Here is a 23,286-nt window from a genome sequence, read left to right on the forward strand (position 1 = left end):
CTCCCTTTCTTTATCTTTATCATCTCGTGATGCATGACTAAAACATTTTATTTAAGTATCTTCAAGGCATGACGATGTACACCTGTTCAATGGTTGTATTTCAGGCTCAGAATGTCGGCGATTGTCAACACAGATTACAACATTTTATTTAATAACACTTGTTCGATAGTTTTAATTATTAATTAGACATCGGTATATAATATATATGATTCTTTAATATATATATTTCGTGAAGAATATTTCTTGCGAATAATTATTTATCTTATTTATCTGCTTTCTGAAAATTTGTAATCGGTAACCTGCTAAGATTCTTCTTTCTTTTTTTTTTTTTTTTTTTCTTATATGCTTACTCTTTCTTTACATATATGATGATGTTAGCAATAGTAATGTACAGAGGCCCTTAAATAACATTTCCCCGAGAAAAGTGTATATTTCCGTGTAAACGTTGGAACAGTATCTGTCTTCTTTGATCGAAAAATATCTTTTGCGTTATAATGTTCAAATTTACTCGAAGAAGGAAAAAGCCAATTCTTAAGTTCTTTCGTGTTAATGAAGGATTTCATCCTATTGGATTAGACAGATTATTTCCTGTATTAGCTGCAAGTGTTCTCTCGTTCTTTCTTCCTTCGTCTTTTTTTAATCTCTTTTTCTTTTATACAACAATAATATCATACCTATTATATAATATTTATAGTGACGATATAAATATTATAGCATTGGTATACATTATCTTACAACTCGTATTAAAGTTATAATAAATCTAAATCTAAGTCTCACGCATGAGTCACTTTTTCTTCTCCCTTTTTTCTTCCTTTCTTCTTCCTTTTTTCTTTTTCTTTTTTCTCTCTTTTTGACGGTACTAATCCTGTAAGAAATCAAATGTTCTCTATCGATGTTTAACCCTACTATAATCTTAGTTGTTAACGCGTTTTTATGCAAAGCCCTTAAAAGCAAGAGAGTAGAATACAGTCTATCAATGCTGCTGCGTGCAAAGAAACAAATTCTGTTCATTTAAGCACGATATATAATTTTTCGGCAATACAATGTCAGACTGCACATCGACGTTGCTCTTTTTCTTCTTTTTTGCCATTTGCGTTCACTTTTCGTTTTCGAAACAAATACGGCAGATTTTCATGTCCGATAAAAATATTTTACACTTTGACATTGTAGGTCGATCGTCCCATAAATAACGCGATTTTTCTGACACTTAAGTTTAAAGCGAAGGAAGTTATCGTTACATGGTTCAGAATTTTATGAAAAGAGGATAGAAAATTTCAAGTAGAAAGATATCTACTACGCCAACAATTATATAATAGAAATAAAAGAGAGTATATTACTGATTGACCAAATATATTGGCAGAAAACATTACATTATTTACGGGGTGTGTTAATATAACTGTTTGCGATGCTAGTCGACTTTTCTTCAAGTTTTCTGAGATGTACGTACGGAAAGCAAATACAAAACGCTTTACGTGTATAAAAAGCCAGTGTTTATGTTTATTCGTGTTGTTGTTGTACGGTTAATAGAGGATACCGCAGACAGTGAACGTTATATCGTCGATTCGTAATTCGGTTTGTATCGCTGAACAAAATGAGATTCAGTCTCGGTTGCTTTAAATACAGCAATACATATTTGGAAATATCATCGCCAAAATGAACTTACGAATTCTTCAAAGAAGCATGAATGCCATGAATATATAAATGACATTTTTTGTACACCTTAGAACGATGTAACATTGCACAATATGTTACGCATAAGTAATAAATATTCTTAGATTTAAAGACATCTTTATATCTTCTCTTGCGCTAAAAATGAATCGTGTCGAAAGTCATGGATCCCTTTATTACTACCTTTTCATAAGTGATATTCATGTTAGATTATCTTGGAAAAAAATGAATAAACAGTTTCCACGAAACGACCATGTTAAAAAAGAAAGAAAGAAAAAGGAAAAAAAAAAAGAAAATTTGTCCGTGTTTTACTATTCTTCTTAAGAACAAACTATCATTTTAAATGAAACACGGGGAAGCGTTCCTCTTTAGAAAGTGAAGAATTTGCAAATAATTATACTCGTTTACGAAAATAATAACATTAACCGATTCGTTAACGAGACGATACAACCGACAGTGCTTTCTGAAGTTTCACGGTAGCTATCAGTTCTTGCGTACTATGCCCGATTTCAATTTCCTTTATTCTTGTAAACAGGACATTATACAGATTATAGACAAGTTGGACAATTTTGTAGTGAAGTGAAAATAGGAAATTTCGTTTCTTAATTATTCAACGCTGTTGTCAATGAGCTATTCATAATTTTAGAAAAATGATATCGTTTATTCACGTAATTCTTTCGAAACTATTATGGATACCATAATAAATGATTAAATGATCAAAAGAAGAAAAAGGAATGGCAAACAACTGTTGTTCGCGCTGATTCGTTATTCCTTTAGTGTTAAATACGCGTATATACAATATACATACGTATCTTTTTAAAGGATATTCTCGTCAAAGACGTGTGTATATCTTTTCAAAAGCTCGCCGCCACGTAAATACATGTCCGTCGCAAATGTTACACTGCAAATTCTGTCTTACTTTCTTCTTATACTAACGTCTCATATCGTCCATATCGTTCTTCAGGAAATGTAACATATTTGTAACGCAAAATGTGGCCATACTGGCAAATTTGGTCCAACACGTACGTGGTTCTCGTATAAGGGCATCGGAGTTAAAATCTGCCAATCGCGTACAGATCGTTTGCATACTCTTTCTTCATATATTTACAATTCACGAATCTTATGTATATCTTTTAGTATACACGATCCTATTGAGAATTGAAAGAAATAATTTCTTGCATAAAAATTCATTAGAAATATGAAACATAAAATATTGTGGAATTTTGTTCGATTTAAATTTACGTTTTGAAACAATTTGTATAGGATGTACAAAAGGTAAGTTTGGAAAATACCATAGCGGCATTCCACACTTTTGGAACGGTGGAGATTCGAAAAAAGAAAAATTCCTACAGAATTGAACCCTAACGTTGAGGTTCAAGATTATTTTTTTTCTATTCCATCGTATTCTACTCGTCACGAGGATCAAACGCCTCGAGGGAACCACGAGTCGCACTCGGTTGTTCTCTTCGAGAAGATTATTAAAGTTTTATTATTAATTCCACATATGTACGCGTGTATGTATATACATTGTGTACCGAAAATCGTGGTAGAAGTCGAGAGGCGGAGTTTCACCATGCAAAGGTAAGTCGAAAATGTAGAATGGTGAGTGTTGATACAGGGCTACGTTTTCGAGAAAACCTAACTATGAAATTTCATCGTGTGCACTTGAAAAACAACGAGAATGAAGTATATGCAGCTTCATAGCTGATTTTCTCGAAAACGAAGCCTCGTATGAAAAATTGTAACTTTGCGCGTGATACTCTGTACCACGATCTTCGGTACATCCTATATAAAACTGATATTACTCATAATATATTTGCATCTTGCGATCAGGCAGAGTTTACATAGCGCGCTATTGACGAAGCCGCTGTCAATTATTCTTTAGCACATTTGAAACAACAGATCGACAATCGGCAAAGAATAACGAGAGATGACTGCGGTTCAGAAGTTCCAGGTCGTCGTCATTTCTTACGATTGGATCAATTCAGTGGATCAGTTCAGGTGAACGGATTATATCCATTGAAGGATGAATTAAAATATCGAATCGAATATCGTCTAGAATCAACGCGTAATCTTAGGGAGAGACTTGGCCGAAAAGTAGAAATGCGAGTCCGGTGCTGTTTAAACAACGCGTTAAAGTGATGGCCATACGAAAGTTAGCACGGCTATTATGCAGATTCGAAAAGGAAGAAAGAAAGAAAGATACCTGCGTGCAACGGTAGATGCCATTTATCGTGTATTTGACTATGAAACGTAAATATATTATAAATAAGATCAGTTTTATATATATACATATATACATATTGATGCTCGTTGATTGTTAAGACGTTTGATCCTCGTGATGAGTAGAATATGATGCAATAATAAAATTTGACTTTGAATTTCAAGCTCAAGGTGAATTTTGCACGAACTTTTTTTTTTAAAATCTCCGCCGATCCAAACGCGTGGAATCCCATTATGATGGCTCTTACGCTTACTTTTTACACACTCTTTACATAACAAGCGCATTTTACTTTCTTTATTCTTCTGTAAATTAATGAAATAGATACAAACGGTAAATTGATAATGGTATTCGTTGTCGATTCTTGCAATTTTCAAATACTATTTAGTATTGTTAAATATAGGAATTGATCAAATTTAAGTATAATTAATATTCAAAACACCATATGTATAAATATGCATAAATATGCATAATGCAACTGTTCCCTATAGTTGATGTAATATAACTTATTTAAAATTTTGTTATTTGTTTGTTACTTTGAATTATTCAACATTTCTTTCATAATTTCAATCATAAATCAATTTGAATGCATTCTTGAAACTTATAAAATTGCTATTTTCATTTTTAACATTCATTTATGTATTTTCATTTTCCTCTTTTATACAATTTTCAAAAGTAATTAGGTGATAAAAGATATAAATTGATAATTACTTAAAAATTGATAAAAGATATAATTTGATCTACTGTAGCAGAAAAATATCTATTTACCAATATTTTCTGCATATTCGAAAAATCTGGGAATATTTTTAATTTAAAACTAAGAAACGAAAAGAGAGAGAGAGAGAGAGAGAGAGAGAGATCAATTCAGAGAGAAAATCAATTACACATATAATTATACATGTATTAAATATGTTACAGAATTTCATTCGTGCGATTTTATGATTTTGAAAATGCAATATTTATATCTCGAGTATCATAATGTATAATTTATAATATGGTGCTGATAACGTTATTTTTTCGTTAAGATATTTTTAAGAAGATAGCTTAGTTCCTGTATTTCGCCGATTAGAGTTGAAAATTAATTTTTAAACGTACGGTCGTATCGAAAGTACTAAGAAGAATATTTTTAGAATTTTATATGTCTGCTATTTGCAAACGGCAATACGCAGATTCGGACAGATTTTAATGCCTCAGCCAATTGTTCCTATAATGAGTTTTATATATATGTATATATGCATATATATATATATATATATATATATATATGCATATGTATCGTGTATATGTTTGCACTTGCAAATTGTCAAATATTTCACTATGTCTTTAATATTTTCTCCTTTTTTTTTCCATATGATTACATTTTATTACCTACGCACGTACATGGTATGTATTTTCCTCAGTACAGTGCATCGATGCTGTACATAACAAAGATTCATGGTATGCTTTCTACACAGAGCCATTTTAATTGCTTCTATGTGTATCATTTATTATTTTTCCTATGTTCGGTATTATGTTTCATAACGTTATTCCGTGACTGATATTATATACCATATAACAGATTTAAAAATATTTCAGAATTAAACAAGAAATAATAGAATGACTATAATAGATGAATAGCAACTTAGAACATAATAAAAATACATTATTACAAGTAATGAGAGTAATAAAAAAAGAGAGGAAAACAAAATGAGGAAGTAGGTACATAGGATTTGTTCAAGTGCATTCATTTTACACAATGTTAGAGAAAGTATTTAGAGGGAGGAATTGGGAAGATATAATGTGGTGAAGAAAATGCCAGTAGAGTAGCCGCCACTTTACTTTACTTCTGTTTTCCTAAATCACAGTCACATGTATGGCTGCTAAATCACGGAACATATTTCATCACCAATATTTTTTAACAAAAAAAGAGAGAAAAGAAGGAAAGGGGAAGAAAATATGAAAAGTAACTTCAAAATCTTATCAATACTGGAAAGATAGTTCACTAGTTTACACAAGTACAAAATATAATATTTCATTTAAATTCTTTGAAAGGGGCAAGTACTTAGAGACACTCAATCTCTGTTAACGTCCATTCCTGTATACAAGAAGAAGTTATTCAGAAAACAATGTGATCATTCCAGAAAAAGCCAGATATATTAAAATGTTCCTTCTTTTTTTAAATATCCGTAACGTGAGAAATATTTTATCACTTTCATTTGTGTAAATTATAAATTAGATTACATGATTCATATAAAATATCGTGAAAACCACAACTTTTAAAACAAAGATATTTTTAAAAAAAGGTAAAGCTATTATACCTAAAATATTACTTTTGATTAAATAATGTAGTATTTATAAAACGAACGTTAAAAGATATTGAATTTGAGATAATTTTTGCTATTATAAACGACTTTAAAATTTTTCTCTGAGTACTAATTCTGATAAAAGTGACGCGGTAAATAAGAAGAGTAACATTGTTTAAAAGATGTGATATGAACACGGAATATATGATTTCTAATAAAGCCGTCTAATAAATGTGTAAATATCGCTAAATTACATTTTTTACACAATAAATATACTTTTAAGGAGATAGAGATAGAGAGAGAGAGAGAAAGACAGACAGACAGAGACAGACAGACAGAGAGAAGAAACTTCATCTTAAAAAGAAATCAAAACTTTTTCAAAGTATTGTTCACAGGAGTGACCAATGCAGATTTCAAGTGTCTCTTCTCTTCGGTAATCGCTTGCCACCAGTGCGTTTAACGCTCTATAAAAAAACAATAATCAAGAAATGGTAAGAGAGTAATGTAATTTCGTGCGCGCGCACGGGCGCGTGTGTGTACACAAATAATAATATCCTAACACTTTAGGAAAGGGTTAACTTTGGAGAAGGGTTAGGGGACCATTCCGTGCGCAACAGTTCATATCTGAAGGCCCACAATCTATAAATCTTTTCTTTTTTTGTTTTATCCTAATCCTGCCTGCGTTTTCATTATAATTATTATTCTACAAATTACAATGCTCTACTCTACCGTTTCGGATGTATCCTAATTTTTATATAATATATATATATTCAGTATATTGTATATTTTTCCTATTTACAAAATATGTAGAATAGACATTGTTCCTATCCTAACTACAATATGCGTGCCGTGGCGCGAGACTTTTAAACCTTTCAAGGTGCGCTTTTTTTTTTATAAACATATCACTAATTACATAATCTATTTTACAGCCAAATTCAACAATTTCTGTTGAAATTCAACGCGTTTCCTCTAAAGGTGTGAACATTTCTCTATAACGTAAAAATACATTTGACCGATAAAATGCGCTAAAATAAACGAAATATGTATATATATATAATTTTCATAATGAACAACGATTTCTGTTAAAAGCGTAGTAACAAAATTTGAATTGCAACAACATATTCAATAAACCTCCTCGGCACCTTTTTTCTTAGCTTGGTGCTTGATATTAGTATTAAATTTTATCTATTTGCAATTATATTTTCCATTAAATCATATACGCATTTAATTAGGGCATGCTAAAGATAAAAGCAAATAACTTGTCATGGCCAAAAAAAAAGAAAAAAAAAAAAGAAAAAAAAACAGAAAAAAATACGGCCTTCATAAAACCGCTTACATCTAAATTGGCCAAAAGGAAAAAAGAGAAAAGAAGTAAAGAAAAAAGCAGATTGACTTTAAAATGCTTATAAAACGTAAATCAAACGCGTTGAATTTAAGCAGAGTTCTAAAAACAGTAGATAAGTACTTTCGAGAATATTGTAAACATATTACATATTACCTATCAAATGGGGTCTAACAATTAATTCTTTATTATTAAGGGACTTTTTATTACGCATGCATTCCCTTGTTTGTCGCCGCACAATGGCACGATTTTTATCTCCATTATAATAATCTATGAATCACCAAAAGAATGCTTCCGTCTTAAAATTGTCAGACACAGCATCATAGATACTTTAAACTCTCCAGATATCTTCCACTCCAAGTCATGCCATAGTATTTACAAGTAAAATAAACATATCTGCAGACTGCATTACATAAATTTTGTGCAATGTTTATCGCAGTTCTTTCTTTTTTCTATAGTTTTCTTTTTCATCTATATCATATATAAAGTATAACTAAAGTATATAAACTCTGATTTCATCTTATAATGCTTCATTAATTCTAATACTCTCTGATTACGTTTTTCTCTTCCTCTTTCTCACAAAAACACCCACACACATCCTACACTCACGCGAAACTTCATTTTCTATATCATGCATACTCCTTCTTTCTTTCTACTTGGATCTCATAGTATTTTTAACAATGTTTAACAATGGCTTAGGCCTTCCATAATCCTTGCAAGGTGTTTCGATGTACAAATATCGGTTATGTACGTTTGGTACTGTACAACTATGAGTTGTGATTTTATAATGTAGTAAAATAATTTCTTCACTTCTATATTACCATTTCATCTTTAGATTTAGAATACAGAAGAGTATTGTCTTTTCTTCTGATAGAAGAAAGCTCTTTTTTTTCGAATTACATATTTCGAAACAGTTATTTTATGTGATTCTATTATTCCTTCCTCGTTTCATTATTAAACAGGATAATATGATTAAGCCTGTAAGTTGAGCTTTTAACTTTCTAATGAACGTTATATCGTTGCTAAAATACAGTAGATTCTTTATCACACCAACATTTTACAATTTTACATGTTATTATTCCAATGGAACACAGATACTCGAACACGCATTTAAGTCAACATTAGTAATCTTGAGAAACAGTCGACTCAATATTTCTTCAGTTTTATATACAATAAGAAGATTTTACTGATATGTGTACATCAAACTCACCTTGATATGCCTGTCTAAGTTACCTGCACCAGGTTACATCAAAGTTCGAATTGCACTAAAGCCTTGCAGCACTTTACAACTCGCTAAAACTTGTACATCAACAATTTTTTCGATAAAAACTTTCCTTCTTTCAATGAATAATGATGTACTCATGCTGTGGAGTAAGTGGATGCATAGTATCACAGTTGGCACGTGGGCGCTAGCTACCACTACTGCTTACAGGCAGTATATGTGGAGCTCCCATCGACGTAGGGGGAGCAGTCAATGGTCCTATGGAAATGGTCGTAAATTTTATAACATACATCATCTCTTACAATTATTATATTCAAGAATAAAAAAAAATATGAAATAATTACCAGTTATGTTAGGTGAAGGTTCAGAGACAGGTAGTGGACTCACTAGACTGTTAGCACTCATAGGTGTTGAGTTAGCTTTTAATTTTTGCCTGACCTCTCTAATCTTTAATTGCAAACTTGTCTTATTAGGAAATATATCTGAATGTTTTGCTTGAAAAGTTGTAGTAGCTTGCGTTGAAGGAAAGTAACCGTGTTCTTGAAATAATTGCATTACAAGGTGTCGACGTTGCTCTAGTACTTTCCTATGACCCCGGTCATTTTCGCTCCTACCAATTCCTACAGAGTTTCCAGCACCTCCTCCAGGCGTTTTTGGTGTCCTAGGAGAGCTAGCATCAACATCTCCCACTAGATCGGTGTTAGTTCTATATGCATCAACATTGAAATCTGGACCAAAGAACGTGTTTCCTGTCAATTTGACACTGGAAGTTGATTTTGGAGTAGCAGATATTGACGTATCTGATTCGATGTCGTCCTCATTCACTATTTCAAAAGATACTTTTATTAAATTAACAATAAAAATTTGAAAGATAAAAATGTTCTTTTGTGGTGTCACATTATGATATCATATTAATAAAATAATTACTTGTGGGCCTATGAGGTGCTTGTGCAGATTTTTTTCGATAACTTTGTATTTGCATTGACGACTGTAAATTTGAAGCATGTAAGCCAGACGTTACTACTGAACCATGACCACAGGAACCCGCTGTATTGATACTGATTGCACTTGGACTTTGTATATCTTCTGGTTTAAATTCTGGTAAGGATGAAAATTTTTCTTGGAAATTCACTTGCTCGAGAACTCTGTAATCAATTGTATTTTCTCATATTTACTTGTCATAGATGTAAACAAGTGACATAATTATAAAAAAATTCAAGCAACTGTTAATTTGACATACCGGTCCATTCCATCTTCGACATTTTTCTTGAAGAAAGAACCCTTTTTAGTAGATGGTGACGGGGAAGCATGAGATTCTGAAAAATTTTGTTGTTGCTGTATTTGCTCTGTCGCTTGAGATGTGTTCGTTTGTGGACGATTGTCGCAATGTTGAGACACCAGAGGCCCATGGTCTCCTGCAGTTGATGTGGGAGGCATTGCTATGAAAGAACAGAAAGAAAATATACAAAAACTCTATTTTTAAAACTTGCAAATTCAATTTCATTATTAAAAAGAATTGATATTTATACCATCATTTAAATAGATTATTGTTACGGTAGAAATATTATGGGATCGATAAAATTGTACCCATTGATTGTCTCCTTTGTAACGGTGCTCGGCCAAGCTGTGCTGGAGTTGGAGCAAGCATAAAAGGACCCTTACTTGGGCCTATATCATTAAGCTGTGTTTCATCCATGGAATATGATTTATTGGTGGAAATTTCACTACTACCATGGTTACTGAGTGGTGTATGGGGAGTATGTGGAGTAGATGGCTGTTTATGTTTGTCATTCGTAGTAGGCAGAAGAATATTCACGGTATCTTTTCTTTCCTGATCAGACTTTACATTGGTTACTGAAAAGGGATAGAAGAAACCTTTAATAGTTCCCATTCGAAATACACATGTTGTTATTGTTATATATTATAAATCCCATATTGAAAACAATCTATGTATATTAAAAAAAGTTTTTCGGAAATTATTAAAGAAATCAATGATAACATACCATAAAACTGAGCATGATTATTCCCTACTTGATTTTCACCTTTTTCTGATTCTGCAAGACGTGTTATTGAATGACCAATTCCTCGATAAGTCGACGTAGTAGAAGTTGTTGAAACCGAGTATGGTTTGCTCACTATGACACTTTGGGTTTCCATCTTATTACCAGAAACTAAACCTTGTGAGGATATGTTGCGATTGCCAGCATCTATAATTAACAACATGCATTTACTTTATATCCTTTTTGTAATTTTAGAATCAGCGTGATTTCAAATTAAAGATATTTTCAAGAAAACTGGTAAAAAGATGATATGGAAATGTTATAAACATAGTCTTGCTGTATGATTTTTATATATATATAGACTATACGAATATTAGATCAATTTTGAAGTGGTTACATTCTACAGAAACTTACCAGAGATTGGTATATTGAATCCACAGTACATCCGGGGATGAGGTGATGTTGGACCAAGATACTGCGATCCCTGCTGCGGTTTGGAAACAGCCACCAAATCGTTATCGAGCAATGTTAGAGTGAACGATGGTTGATAAGGGACAGCTGAAGTAAGGGGGCGAAGAATAGTGCCTAAAGACTGCAACGGCTGCTGTTGTTTAAACAGAGCCATCATAGGTTTCGATCCAATCTGTCAGTATTGTTAAACTTTTGTAGTTCAATCTTTGAGTTTATTCGCATGTGTTTACATAGAACTCTTTGAGAAATCCAAGAGTTCGCTGCTCCCTCAATTCAGGTTATAACATTGGAGAGAAAAAAAATAGAAAATAGAAAGAAAGAAAAAGAAAAATAATAAGGCAGCAAGGTAAGTAGGCACGTGCGAATAGCACTCGAATTATACTTAAACATTATAGTAACTATTCATACCTTGTATTCAGACAGTTCATAAAGTAAACATTTTCAAGATAATAAATAAGTAATCGTTTGAATGTAGAAAACATAATTATGCTTGTATTAAAAGTATTATTTGTAATTATTAGTGTTAACCATTAAAACAAGCTTTTCAGTTACCACTCATCCTTCATTCAAACGATGAGCATGAAATGTTTTAAGTATTCACACATGCCTGGACAAAAAGGAGCATTTTACAGAGGATTTCAAGGAAACAAAACATTTTACATGTCTTTAAATTCAGTTACGTTCATATACAGGTTCACTTCGTCTGGACTATTTTAGGTATGTATGTTACTATCATAAACTTTCAATAATTTATCTGCAATACTTACGGAATGTAATACCGGAGCAGCCGTAAATTTAGGCATATTTCTTCCATTCTCATGAATGCTTGCCACCAAATTGCTCATACTATATTGGGTACTATACTGTTGTTCATTTTTCACTGGTTCTGGTTTAACAACTTTTGGAGATATTGGCATGGTAATAAAAGCCCCACCAGTAGGTTGAAAACCTGATACTCCAGTCGGATTGACGGGGCTATGATAAGGATATGTGCTGGATAGAACCGAAACGCTTCCTCCTTTATCCATAGAAGTATGATGATACTTAGTTGTAGTCTCAATACCTGTTGAAGGTATTCGTGCTAGACAAACGGAGAAATTGGTTTTACCATACTATACTACATAACTAATGCATTATGGTTTTTATTTTATTAGATATGAAAGCGAACCTTTTATCGGTTTAGGTCTACAGGTTACTTCTTGTTTAACATTCATTGCTTCCCTCTTCTGACCGCTTACAGGTGAAAACCGTGATTGCGTGTAACATTTTTTTTCAGCATCGTCATCTTGTACGTCATTATCGCTATCTGTTAGTTTATCTTTGCACTTTAAATCTATTTCAGGTTGTGGATCTTCACAGATTACCATTTGATCCTCGTCTGATGCATTACCATCTTCCTCCTGTTTTAAATCAGGTTCTGTATTTTCAAGTGGCAGAGGCATTTCCATTATCCTATGAGTATGCGACTGATTGATAACCTAAATATGAATGAAATTGTTTAATTCTATAAAATGAAAAATAAAATGTTAAAATTGTAAGTGATTTAAATAAAATTTACATCGATCGTGGGAGCTTCATTGTATACAGTAGTAACGGGAACAGTAATTTCGTCTGTAGCTCTTGGCGTTAATGGTACATCGTCTGCCGGTGGTCCCGTGTCTGTTTCTTCCCCAGTACTGTTCAATTTCCCTCGGGATTCGCTACCTTTGAAACTTGTCGTTGAAGATTTCCGTCTATCTTTGCTACACCATTTCCAATCTGGATGCGCTTTAAAATGTGCTTCTTTCACCTCCGATGCAAGATCATGATATTTTTGTTTTTCTTCTGGACCTAATGCATACCACCACTCTCCTAATATCTTGGACACAGTACGATTATCTTGGTTTGGATGTCTTTGATGCACCACTGCACGATGTCGTTTAGAAAAAATCATAAATGCGTTCATCGGTCGGCGTATTCTGTCTTTAGTCTGTAAAATTATATTATGAATGAGATATGCTTATGTGTTTGGCTAACCATTACATTATATCGGAATAAATTTAGGACATGATATTACTTTGAGATAAAAATAATAATAATATATTCACCATCTACTTATCTGAAGTATAGTACTTACTTTAAGTGGACTCTGAGGCTCTTTAGAATGCAATGCACTAAGAGATTGACTGCGTCTCTTATTAGCATTAGCCTCAACTTCTACGGGAGTTGTCGGTTCTGTTTCAAAAACATCGTCATCTTCTTCTTCAGCGGGAGTTATAGGATCCGGACCCGGTCCAGATCCATCTTCACCAGGCGTACTCATGCCAATTGGAATTGGAGGCGCGCTCAAAGGTGGACTTAATGCAGATGGTGGAGGACTTACTTCTGACTGATCCAGTACCGTTGTCTGCCAAGGGAAAGCTGCAATGATATTTTCGTGTTAGTCACAATCACTTTGGTTAACTCTTTGCGGACGAGAGTCGGCAAATAGCCGCCCGAATCTGTTCACAATTCCGGACAGTTATTTTGAAGTGGCTGGCATACGTCTATTTTTCTGAGCGATAGTCTTATGCGTATTTACGCATGGGTATAGTAAACTAAACAGTATTATGTTTTTGATGAAAGAAAATTATAGATCTTTAAAAATCTTATCTTCCGTTTAACGTAAACTCGCGATGCAAGATGATGGTCAAGTCAGAACGAATTTCAATCTTTCAATGACATTACCAGACGAATCAGCAAGCTTTTTATATATTTTATATATTTTTTATAATACCTTATATACGATGCCTAAAAGATCCAGAAAGAACATGTTCGATAGTGATAGTAGTGATAACGAACATTATTTTGAACCTGACAAAATAGAAGACAACGACAGCACTTTAGACAGTGAGAACGAACTCCATCCAACAAGGAATCGTCTCAGACATTTGGATATTTCTAGTAACAGTGACAATGATGATGAACTAAATATTGATGAAAATAATACAAGCCTCAACAATGAATAACGCAAACGTTCAACGTGTATATTTTCTCAATTGCGCACGCCAATACCTCTCGTCCACAGCGACGCTAGCTCGTCGAGCGGCCCCGTCCGCAAAGAGTTAATAATGATGTGAGAAGGGCTATGGAAATATGTGTTGGAGTATCATGAAAACAATTGTATTAATGAAATTAGTAAAGTAGTTAATATTATCCTTAAGTATAATATAGATTACAAATGTAACAAAAAGATATCAAATAGCAAAACAGTATCATACTCTGAATCTTTTGACATTTTAGGAATTAACATAATTTTCTTTTGCATTAATAAAGATCCAATAAGCGAACGTTATTAGTCACGCTTTGACAATGTTAAAGTAACATTGAACATAAAATATGATAATGTTTTGTATTCTGATTTTAAAAAATGAGGCAAAATACATAGTTAAAACATGAGCAAAAGATTAATAGATAGTACTTGCTGTAAAATATACAACAATACATTTTGTATGTTTTACAAGCATTCCTTTAACACGTTGACTGCCACGCGTGTTTTCAAAGAAATCTCCGTCAGGCCACGCGTACAGCAGTACCAAGCGTTCTCTGCTATTTATTTTATTTATTTATGCTATGATATTTTAGTAATGCGAGTCGGTCAAGTGGTGGTCTCAAGAATGATCTTTCGTTTCATTTGTTCGCAACATTAAAACCACTAGCTGTTGTTGAATATAATGAAGGAAAGTGTGGTATAGATTATCCCTATCAAATGGTTTCTTATGCCACCACAATTAGAAAAGGAATCAAATGGTACAGAAAACTTGGCATTCAATTCCTTCTGCGAATTTCTATTGTAAACGCTTTGACGGTTTACAAAATTGCAACAAGAAAAAATATAAATATTAGAATATTTAGACAATTATTAGTTGCAAAATTATTAGGGTCGTCTGAAAATACAAAAAATCCTTGTCTTCGACGGAGTCAGCATAATATCGCCGTTCGGAAAAACGATTCCGGAAGAAGCATTAGACGCGCATGCAAACTATGTTATGCAAATAAAAGACGTCGAATGGACTGAACAAAGGCACCAATGAATTTGAAGAAAACAACAACTTATTGTCCAAAATGTCCCCACCAACCTCAGCTATGTATAGAATGTTTTAAAGTTTTACATTCTAAATAATTTTTTTAATAAACCATTTTCGTATTTTTATTTTATAACAATTCAACAGTTTTGTTATTATGGAATATCTTTTCAAATACCTACGACGATCCTTCGCAAGTAGTCAAATAAGCGACACTCGAATATGGGTTACGCGGCCTGATCAGAAACTTTGCTGACACCCGAATACGGGTGTCGTGGCAGTCAACGTGTTAAAATAAGTTGCAGAAACTATAAAAGTATCAAAATATATGTTATACATGAATTTACTCTCTTTATAATATCATGATTAAATTCTAGTATATTTCGTTAAACATAAATAAGTATATATATAAAATTATTATTATTATATCTATACGTTTTTATGCTAGAAATATAGTATTTTATATATTTTATTATGCTATAATTTTAATTGTTAGTACACAAACTAAAATAACAAATATCAATATTTGCTTCCAGTAACTTTATAACTATATAACAATATCCTTATTATATATAAGATTTACTAAGATTTACTAAGAAAAGCTTACATTTTTTACTATTTAATGAATGTTAGAGGGCACGTGTAATCTTATGCACCATTGATAACGTATGTACTTTACAACAAATGTAAGGATAGTCACACGTTTTGTTTGGCAATTAAAATTCAAACCTTTTTTCCAGTTGCGCACTGCATTGTTCAGTAATGATGGGGGATGGGGCTGGTATGCAGGAGGTACATCATGGTTGCCATCTGTGAAAGTCTTACCGTTTAGTCAAATTCACTGTTATGATATTGATGCAAAATGATAAAATAAAATAATGTGAACGTAAATTTGAGTTTCAGCATCTCATAAGATTAATTCATATATATTAATTAATCATTATATTAATTAATTCATATATATAAGGTGTCAATTTTTTCTATTGATAATTGATATTAGCAAGTTACATAATGAAATTATGCTCGACCAAAATATACAAATGAAAAATAATTTTTTAACGCAGTTGTTACTGGGAAAGATTTCACGCAAACTATACGTCATATTGAAAGCTAAACATAAACGTTTAATAAGATGATAATAGATTTTCTAATGTTGATATACTTACACAGAACTCCATTATTTTTAGAATTTTCTTCCCTAGACGATTGTGTTTTAGAAATTTGTACCAAGTGCGCGGGTTGTACAATTACATGCTGGAAGACACTTGTTGGGGTAGGCGGGTTTGAAGCTTCAGTAGTGGTTGTCATCACAACGCTCGTAGGTGGTGGTTGCGCTCTCTGCATATCCATATGAGAGGATGCATGTGTAGCTACTTTACTCGCCTAATGACGGTATTTAGAATTCGTGATAAAAAAAAAAATTACTAGTAAAATTACTAAAGCAATACTAGAGCTACTTACTTGCAAAACGGATAATTTATCAACATGGACGGACGAAACAGCAGGTGACTGTGGAGGTTGGCATTGCGTTTGATGTAACGTTGCTGGAAGCTGACCTAAGTGATTCATTAATGCTGGTCTATATTTATCATCTTGATTGTTTATATGGCCTGCTGCAGACACATCCATACTATTTTTGATCACAAGATACTTTTTTTCGTGTTGATGTTGCATTACATATATTGGTTGATTTTGCGTTTGTGGTTGAGCATAATCAACTGGTTGTTCTAAAGGCTTATGCAAAAGAGTTAAGTTTTGTGGTGTTGGTGCAGACAATGGCATATGAGGTGAATGAGATGGTTTCAATATTTGCGGGTTTTGTTCAGATATTTCAGAGTGACTGGAAAAGCCATTGTTTGTTGTGAGTGCATGCTGAAGAATTATGCCTTGCTGTTGTTGAGCTATAGTCGTCACAACTGATGGATGCCGCGGCGGTGGGCTTTGTTCCGACCATGACAAAGTTAAATTAGATCCAGGTATTCCACGACTCACAGGAGAGATTCTTATCACGCTTGTTCCTATACTAGCAGGGACTGGGGCAGTCGGAGCTGGTCGATTTGATCTAACCACCCGATTGGGTTCAGGTTTTATCACCTGCTGCTGATACTGAGTAAGGAAAGTAGATTGAGTAGGTGAATGTTTCCATTTTGCACCAGGCGAAATTAATGGAGTTGCATGATGAGCAGGGCTTGAAATAGGCATAAACACATTGTTTTGATTCAGTCCCAAAGGTGGTACTGGAGACTGATTGATACAAGGAGATATAGAAGACTGTCCAGTTGGCGAGGAAAAGGCTGGTGTTGCTGATCTAGAGCTTCCCAAGGAAACTATAATGATAAAATATTACGCGAATTAGATCGATAAGTTAACAATTCAAATATCTTGTAAAATATAAAAATTTGAGAAAGTTACCTAGCATATTAGCAGCTTCAGTTTCGTCTTGATCAAATCGACCAGCAATTCTTCTATCTCCATAATTTGGAGAAGTGTCAGAATCTCTAGATGTTTCCTCACCATCCATCTTACCACTAGAAGTATTCTTAATTAATATGTGATATTATTAAATGCGATGATATTTAGTTGCGGATCATTGCATGTCTTCTTACCCAGGAAAGGTATTGGTTGGACCTCTAAGACAAGAACCTTTCAAACTAAGATGACGAGAACAGTATCCCCTTCGTTGACTTTCTTTAGAACATCCCTCTTTACTACAGAGTCTGCGCCATTGTTTACCGTTGAACTTTTTTCTAACTCCACTTGGTGTAGCCACTACATCACCTTTTTTATATCTATGTGGCGTTGCCGCCTGAGATCTATCGAACAATTTAACAATTCAACGATAGATTGTTATGCTTGTTCCCTATATACTTTATTCGCAAATAAGGAAAATCATTTAATTATCGTTATTACCTGGGCGTGGCTGCTTGAGAACGAGGAGTTATGCTGCGTTGCTCGACTAAACTACTGGTACTTCCTCGACTTTGCATGCTGCTTCTTTTACTGCTGCCTGACAATTTTGCATCTGTCAATTGAATTATTATGTTACTATTGCGTTTTCCTAGTTTTATACTCGATAATTCACGATTATGATAAAAATGAGAAAATATATCGAATACAATATTATCGTGAAATGAAATTATGTCAACATTTATTACAGCCATAACTATAATATGTAATTTTTGAAATTTAAATGCTCATCTATTTAGTGGTTGTGTATCTTCATTAACGAAATGTGCTATATCTAAATCATACAAGAGATAGAATTTTATCTAACCTGCATCCGAAGGGAATGTAATATCTTCCCTATCCAAGTCATCTTCGCTTTCTAAATCATCATACGGTCGACTTCCATTACTTAATGCTGTAGTGGCAGGATGTGCAGAGGTGGCTAGAGTCATGAGAGGGCTAGTACCAGTAGTTCTGTAATAACCACCTGTGTCGCTATGAGTTGATATATGAGATGTATGATGAGAAGTGTGATGAAGTTGCAAAATTGGCACTGCTGTTGAAGGTTCTGAAGAATTTCGATAGCCATGTTCTGCGCAAATAAAGGACGCAAAGCATTTAAATAAATGAAAGTAAAATTTCTCGGTTAAAAGATATTCATTTACAGATGCATGTATTGCGCAGAAGTATTCCATACCAATTCCTTCGACCCTCGAAGAATCACAGTCTTCCAATCCTTCTTCTAGCTCGTCCCACCATGGGGGTTGCACTAACCGTAGATCCGCACGTTTCACAACATAACTATCACTCTGATCATCTTCCCTTGGTATTTTAACAACAAAACGCTTAGGTTTGGTTAAAATTTTGCACACTGTCCCTTTTACAAACACTTTAGCAGCATCGATATGATTGTTTGACGTTGGACACCTAATACAAACTTTCGCATCTAAAGTCACTTGGCCAACCGAAGGGCTCGCATCACCTATCACATCGTACCTCCCCGCGCCCAAAATGTCAGTGTAACGCATTAGTTTTCTTTCCCCGTCAAACTCTATGTAAATTTCTCCTTGAACAACATTACGAATAACACCTGGATAATAATATGAATCCCTTAAAGCTAACACTCTGTGGTCGCGCCACTCACTGAGATCAATAGCAACAGTAGCAGGCCGAGGACGAGAACGTAAAGATTCCTCTCGAACAGAATAATCCACTGCTGTACTTTGAGGCGGTAAAACTACCACCGAATGTGCCGAGGATACCTATTAAAGTATTCCTTGCGTTAATTAATTTCTGAAGCTTGTACTATTATTATTTGAGCAAGTATTAAACTTTAGTAAGAATTAATTATCTAATAATGTCGTGTTATATACCTGTACCTGATAGCAATCGGATTCTTGCTGCTGCGGCGATTGCCGAGTTGCTAAGGTTGCCTGCTGAACTAAACCTGATTGACCGAGTGGCATATTCGGTGCCCGTATGTTCACTATATTATTTATGGTTCTCGTTACATTGCTGGTTTTATCCATCTCCTCGAGCTCCGATGGATCAAACTTTCGTTTCTTTGGAAGTTTCTTAGCACTGATCGTTGGATCCGATGGATCCCGCTGAGGAGGCGCCGGCGGCGGGGGTGGCTGTTCCGGAGTAGATTTTTCTTCGATCAAACTGCCTCCACCACCCCCGCCTGCTCCATATTGTCCGCTTCCAAGGGGATCCCGTTTTTCGTGCATCTCAGAATGAGCAGTCAGCATTTTGACCACCTCACGCTGCTCTACGAATTAACAATACGACGTTACACAATTGACTTTCGTAAGGACTTCATATAGTCATTCGTGAACGTCTAACAACTATTTTTCTATCCTCCTTTTCTAACATATAATCGGCAAAATTGGCAAAAAGGAATAAAATATAGAGAAATATCGGAAAAAGTTAATTTCTATCATAGAAAATATCGTATACAAGTAAGCAAGTGCAGAGTTTCAGGAAATTTCCTGTCATTTCAATGTTTAAGTCAGATTTACAGTTTTTAGTGTTAAAAAGGTGTCATTTAATAAAATATCATATATAATTATTATCTTTGTTATACTCTCCTTAACTGCATATATCTACATTCTACATATCCTTTTTTTTCTTTTTCTTTCCATAGTGAGGCAATATCTAGTTTCATATTGTGATGATTTTATTGTTTAGCGAATTAATTGTCTAAACTTTAATTATCTAAACTTGCTCGTATTAAAATACAAGTTTTATTTCTCTCTCTCTCTCTCTCTCTCTCTCGTTCTTCTACACACCTTTCACACATTAGTGCTCGATATTTGAAACATTTGGAACGTTTGAATCTTAACGAGCAGCAAGCATTTCCACCTTCGATTTCATAATACTTGAGTAGCAGTTGCTTACTGTTAATCGATATATAACTATTACCGCGTTAAATCTCCATTTCATAACTTCCTGAGATGCTTATTAATAAGAAAAAGCGCATCTAAGCAATAACAGATTTGTATTTTAAATATTACACTAGTCAGCAATTACTTGCACACTACTATGTAAATATGTGAAGTATTTGATACGAAGAGAGAACAAAAATTGCCACATATTTTTTTCTCATCGTACACCAATCAAATATATTGTATTTCACTATACACGGCTGTATAAATTTATGAGTCATAGATTCGTTCATATACAACGTACGACAGAATAATAATTGCGTTATCTCTATATTTGTCGAACGGCTGAAATAGATTTGTAATACATTTTTGCAATCATCATTAACTTTCGCCGATTTTAATAAAAGAAACTATATACATAGATGCAAAATGAAGAAATGCATAATCCAAACGATTGAACATGTTTGTGTTATTCAAACAAATCCATGAGTCATTACACTTCGAAATGAACGGAAAAAAGGCAAAGAGGAAAGAAGATGATGAAGAAGAAGAAGAAGAAGAAGAAGAAGAAGAAGAAGAGGAGGAGGAGGAGGAGAAAGAACAGGTACTCATTGATTCTTACCCACGGACGTTCATATTACGAGCACATGAATGATTCGTAATATCCACGTTTTATTTTTTAAACAAAAGTAGATGAATAAGTAAATTTTCGGCATATCTTATTATCGGCAAATGTGAAAATGTCCGATCAGAATATGGCTAATTAACTCAAATTCTACTTTTTCGAAGATCGAGTTTCTTATCTCTAACTTTCATGCTATACATTTTTAGTTCGTTTTTATGTCAGAAATGATACCTTCTTCGACAGACACCATTTACTACATAATATGATTTCCAACTTATCCTAATTCGTATGCACGAAGGCATATGCAATTAGAGCGTGGATACAAGCGCAAAGTCAGTATTCTCAAAAAGGATGCCTCGCACGTATAAATTTCACTTCCCGTTTGAGACTCAATTTACGATCTCTCATATACTTGTGTTTTTAGTTTTTTACGCACATCGAATCATGCACAAGGGTAAATATTAATATCTCCAATGGAGGCTTCACGAAATTTCTCTTAGGTTGGTATATACAAAAAAGCTGCAATAGAAACGAGTTGGATTCTACTTGTTAATTTATATTTAGTCTACTATAGTCTTGCTAGTTAGTTGATAATCGTATCAAACCTTGAAAATTGTAAATACCATAGAAAGTTATTTATCCAATTGGAAAGCGAAGTGTATAAATTAATCCTCTATAACGTCGTGTAATTTCAAACGTTACATATCCATCTATCTATATCTTGCAAGAATTATCTTTTACTCTTTCTACTATCCATATATTTGATTTGACCATCGCAAAATCATCACAGTTATCCGGCGATCGATTTAGATGGATGAAAAGAAGGAAATAACGAAACGTTACTACTTTGAAGGCTAAGAGACGGGTATGCAATGGAGTAAAAGCTAAAAAAGAATTGGTCAGAATAATTAGATTAGGCGAATATTAAAAGCGATCGGAAACTTTGCAGTGTATATACGCGTATACATGTAAGTATGTATCTATACTCACAGTCCGTACAGTCGAGAGGAGGCTGTGTGCTGAAATGTGGCGAGTTGAAGCTGGGAGGGTGGTGACACCGGCTGGGTGCATACCTCAGCACCCGGCTGTCGGGGACAGGATGCGTCGAGTCTGGGCTTTCTCGTCTTTGTCTATCTTGCGACAGGGTTGCTGTTCCCTCTCCCAACTCCAATTCTTCTTCCCAGCCCCAACTGCCGAGCATCCTCCTCCGAAAATTCTCTTCTTAGGCGAACACTTTTCTCTTCTTTCTTAATTCTCTTGTAACTCTAGTCAATGTCCTGAGAACAACAAAGAACGTGTTTCAAAGTGGTTACTATAGGATTCTGCGAATGTTCGGTTCTCACATCGTTTGGTTTGGAGTTTCTGCGATTATTATGTTAACCTGGTTTTCTTAAAATCGAGAAAACCATGGCAGCCTCCAAACCGAAACATTTCTGCTTTACAATGGCTTCCTCCGTTATTTTATTTCCACATTATCCTACATCGACGACGCACCTTCGACGCACCTTCGACGCACCTTCGACGCACCATCTGATACCTCTTATTTCCTTAATTTGAATTTTAATCCACGTTAAACGGCTACGCTTATCTGCGAAATCTTTTGAATCTCGTCCTAATGGCAATGCACAGCGTGACAAATAGCTGTTCCGTCGAGTAGCATGTCGCGTAACGATAACAAGAAAGATTAACATCCAAACGATAGATCACTTAACGGTTTCTGAACAGATTATAATAGAAATCATTCTCGAATTACATACGCATTTGGATTATCGTTCACGGCGGGCAGCAATTTTCTCTTGAGTTACCGCGGGCACTCGGCCACGCGGTGTATCATCCTCGTCATCATCGCGAGGGAAAAGATAGCGTCGAAATCGACAAATCGTATCGAACATAATCGGTCCACTTGCTACGGAACCGAATAACATTCCAGTAGCGAGCGTTCGGTAGCGTGGCTCGACGCATCGAACAAGGACACGTGACGGAAAGTATACAATTTGTATAATCAGATTTTACGCACGCTGTTACAAAACGATCGCCAAGCTTATGAAACAACTGTTGATTGCGTTCTTCCAAACATTT

General features: G+C 34.2%; 1 protein-coding gene across 3 annotated transcripts in view; it reads right to left on the minus strand.

The window, feature by feature from the left end:
• Positions 1-308: 308 nt before the first annotated feature.
• LOC126868885 (putative transcription factor capicua) overlaps positions 309-23,286 on the minus strand; it is a 44,057-nt gene continuing 21,079 nt past the window's right edge. Inside the window, exons 2-22 of one of the 3 annotated variants that reach the window (XM_050624836.1) lie at positions 22,198-22,484; positions 19,575-19,961; positions 18,893-19,457; positions 18,524-18,787; positions 18,160-18,271; positions 17,856-18,062; positions 17,662-17,777; positions 16,711-17,576; positions 16,416-16,632; positions 15,979-16,059; positions 13,323-13,606; positions 12,765-13,175; positions 12,375-12,684; positions 11,974-12,287; positions 11,150-11,339; positions 10,739-10,942; positions 10,323-10,589; positions 9,976-10,174; positions 9,663-9,880; positions 9,080-9,559; positions 309-8,993 (exon numbers count right to left, since the gene is read on the minus strand). In XM_050624836.1, coding sequence (XP_050480793.1) covers positions 8,923-8,993; positions 9,080-9,559; positions 9,663-9,880; positions 9,976-10,174; positions 10,323-10,589; positions 10,739-10,942; positions 11,150-11,339; positions 11,974-12,287; positions 12,375-12,684; positions 12,765-13,175; positions 13,323-13,606; positions 15,979-16,059; positions 16,416-16,632; positions 16,711-17,576; positions 17,662-17,777; positions 17,856-18,062; positions 18,160-18,271; positions 18,524-18,787; positions 18,893-19,457; positions 19,575-19,961; positions 22,198-22,278 — 5,844 coding nt within the window. In that variant the 5' untranslated portion in view covers positions 22,279-22,484 and the 3' untranslated portion in view covers positions 309-8,922. Of the gene's footprint in view, positions 8,994-9,079; positions 9,560-9,662; positions 9,881-9,975; positions 10,175-10,322; positions 10,590-10,738; positions 10,943-11,149; positions 11,379-11,973; positions 12,288-12,374; positions 12,685-12,764; positions 13,176-13,322; positions 13,607-15,978; positions 16,060-16,415; positions 16,633-16,710; positions 17,577-17,661; positions 17,778-17,855; positions 18,063-18,159; positions 18,272-18,523; positions 18,788-18,892; positions 19,458-19,568; positions 19,962-22,197; positions 22,485-23,286 lie in introns of all 3 variants that reach the window. The other 2 variants (XM_050624835.1, XM_050624834.1) reach the window with 2 other exon arrangements.

This window comes from Bombus huntii, chromosome 8 (assembly GCF_024542735.1).
Source record: "Bombus huntii isolate Logan2020A chromosome 8, iyBomHunt1.1, whole genome shotgun sequence".
NCBI lineage: Eukaryota > Metazoa > Arthropoda > Insecta > Hymenoptera > Apidae > Bombus > Bombus huntii.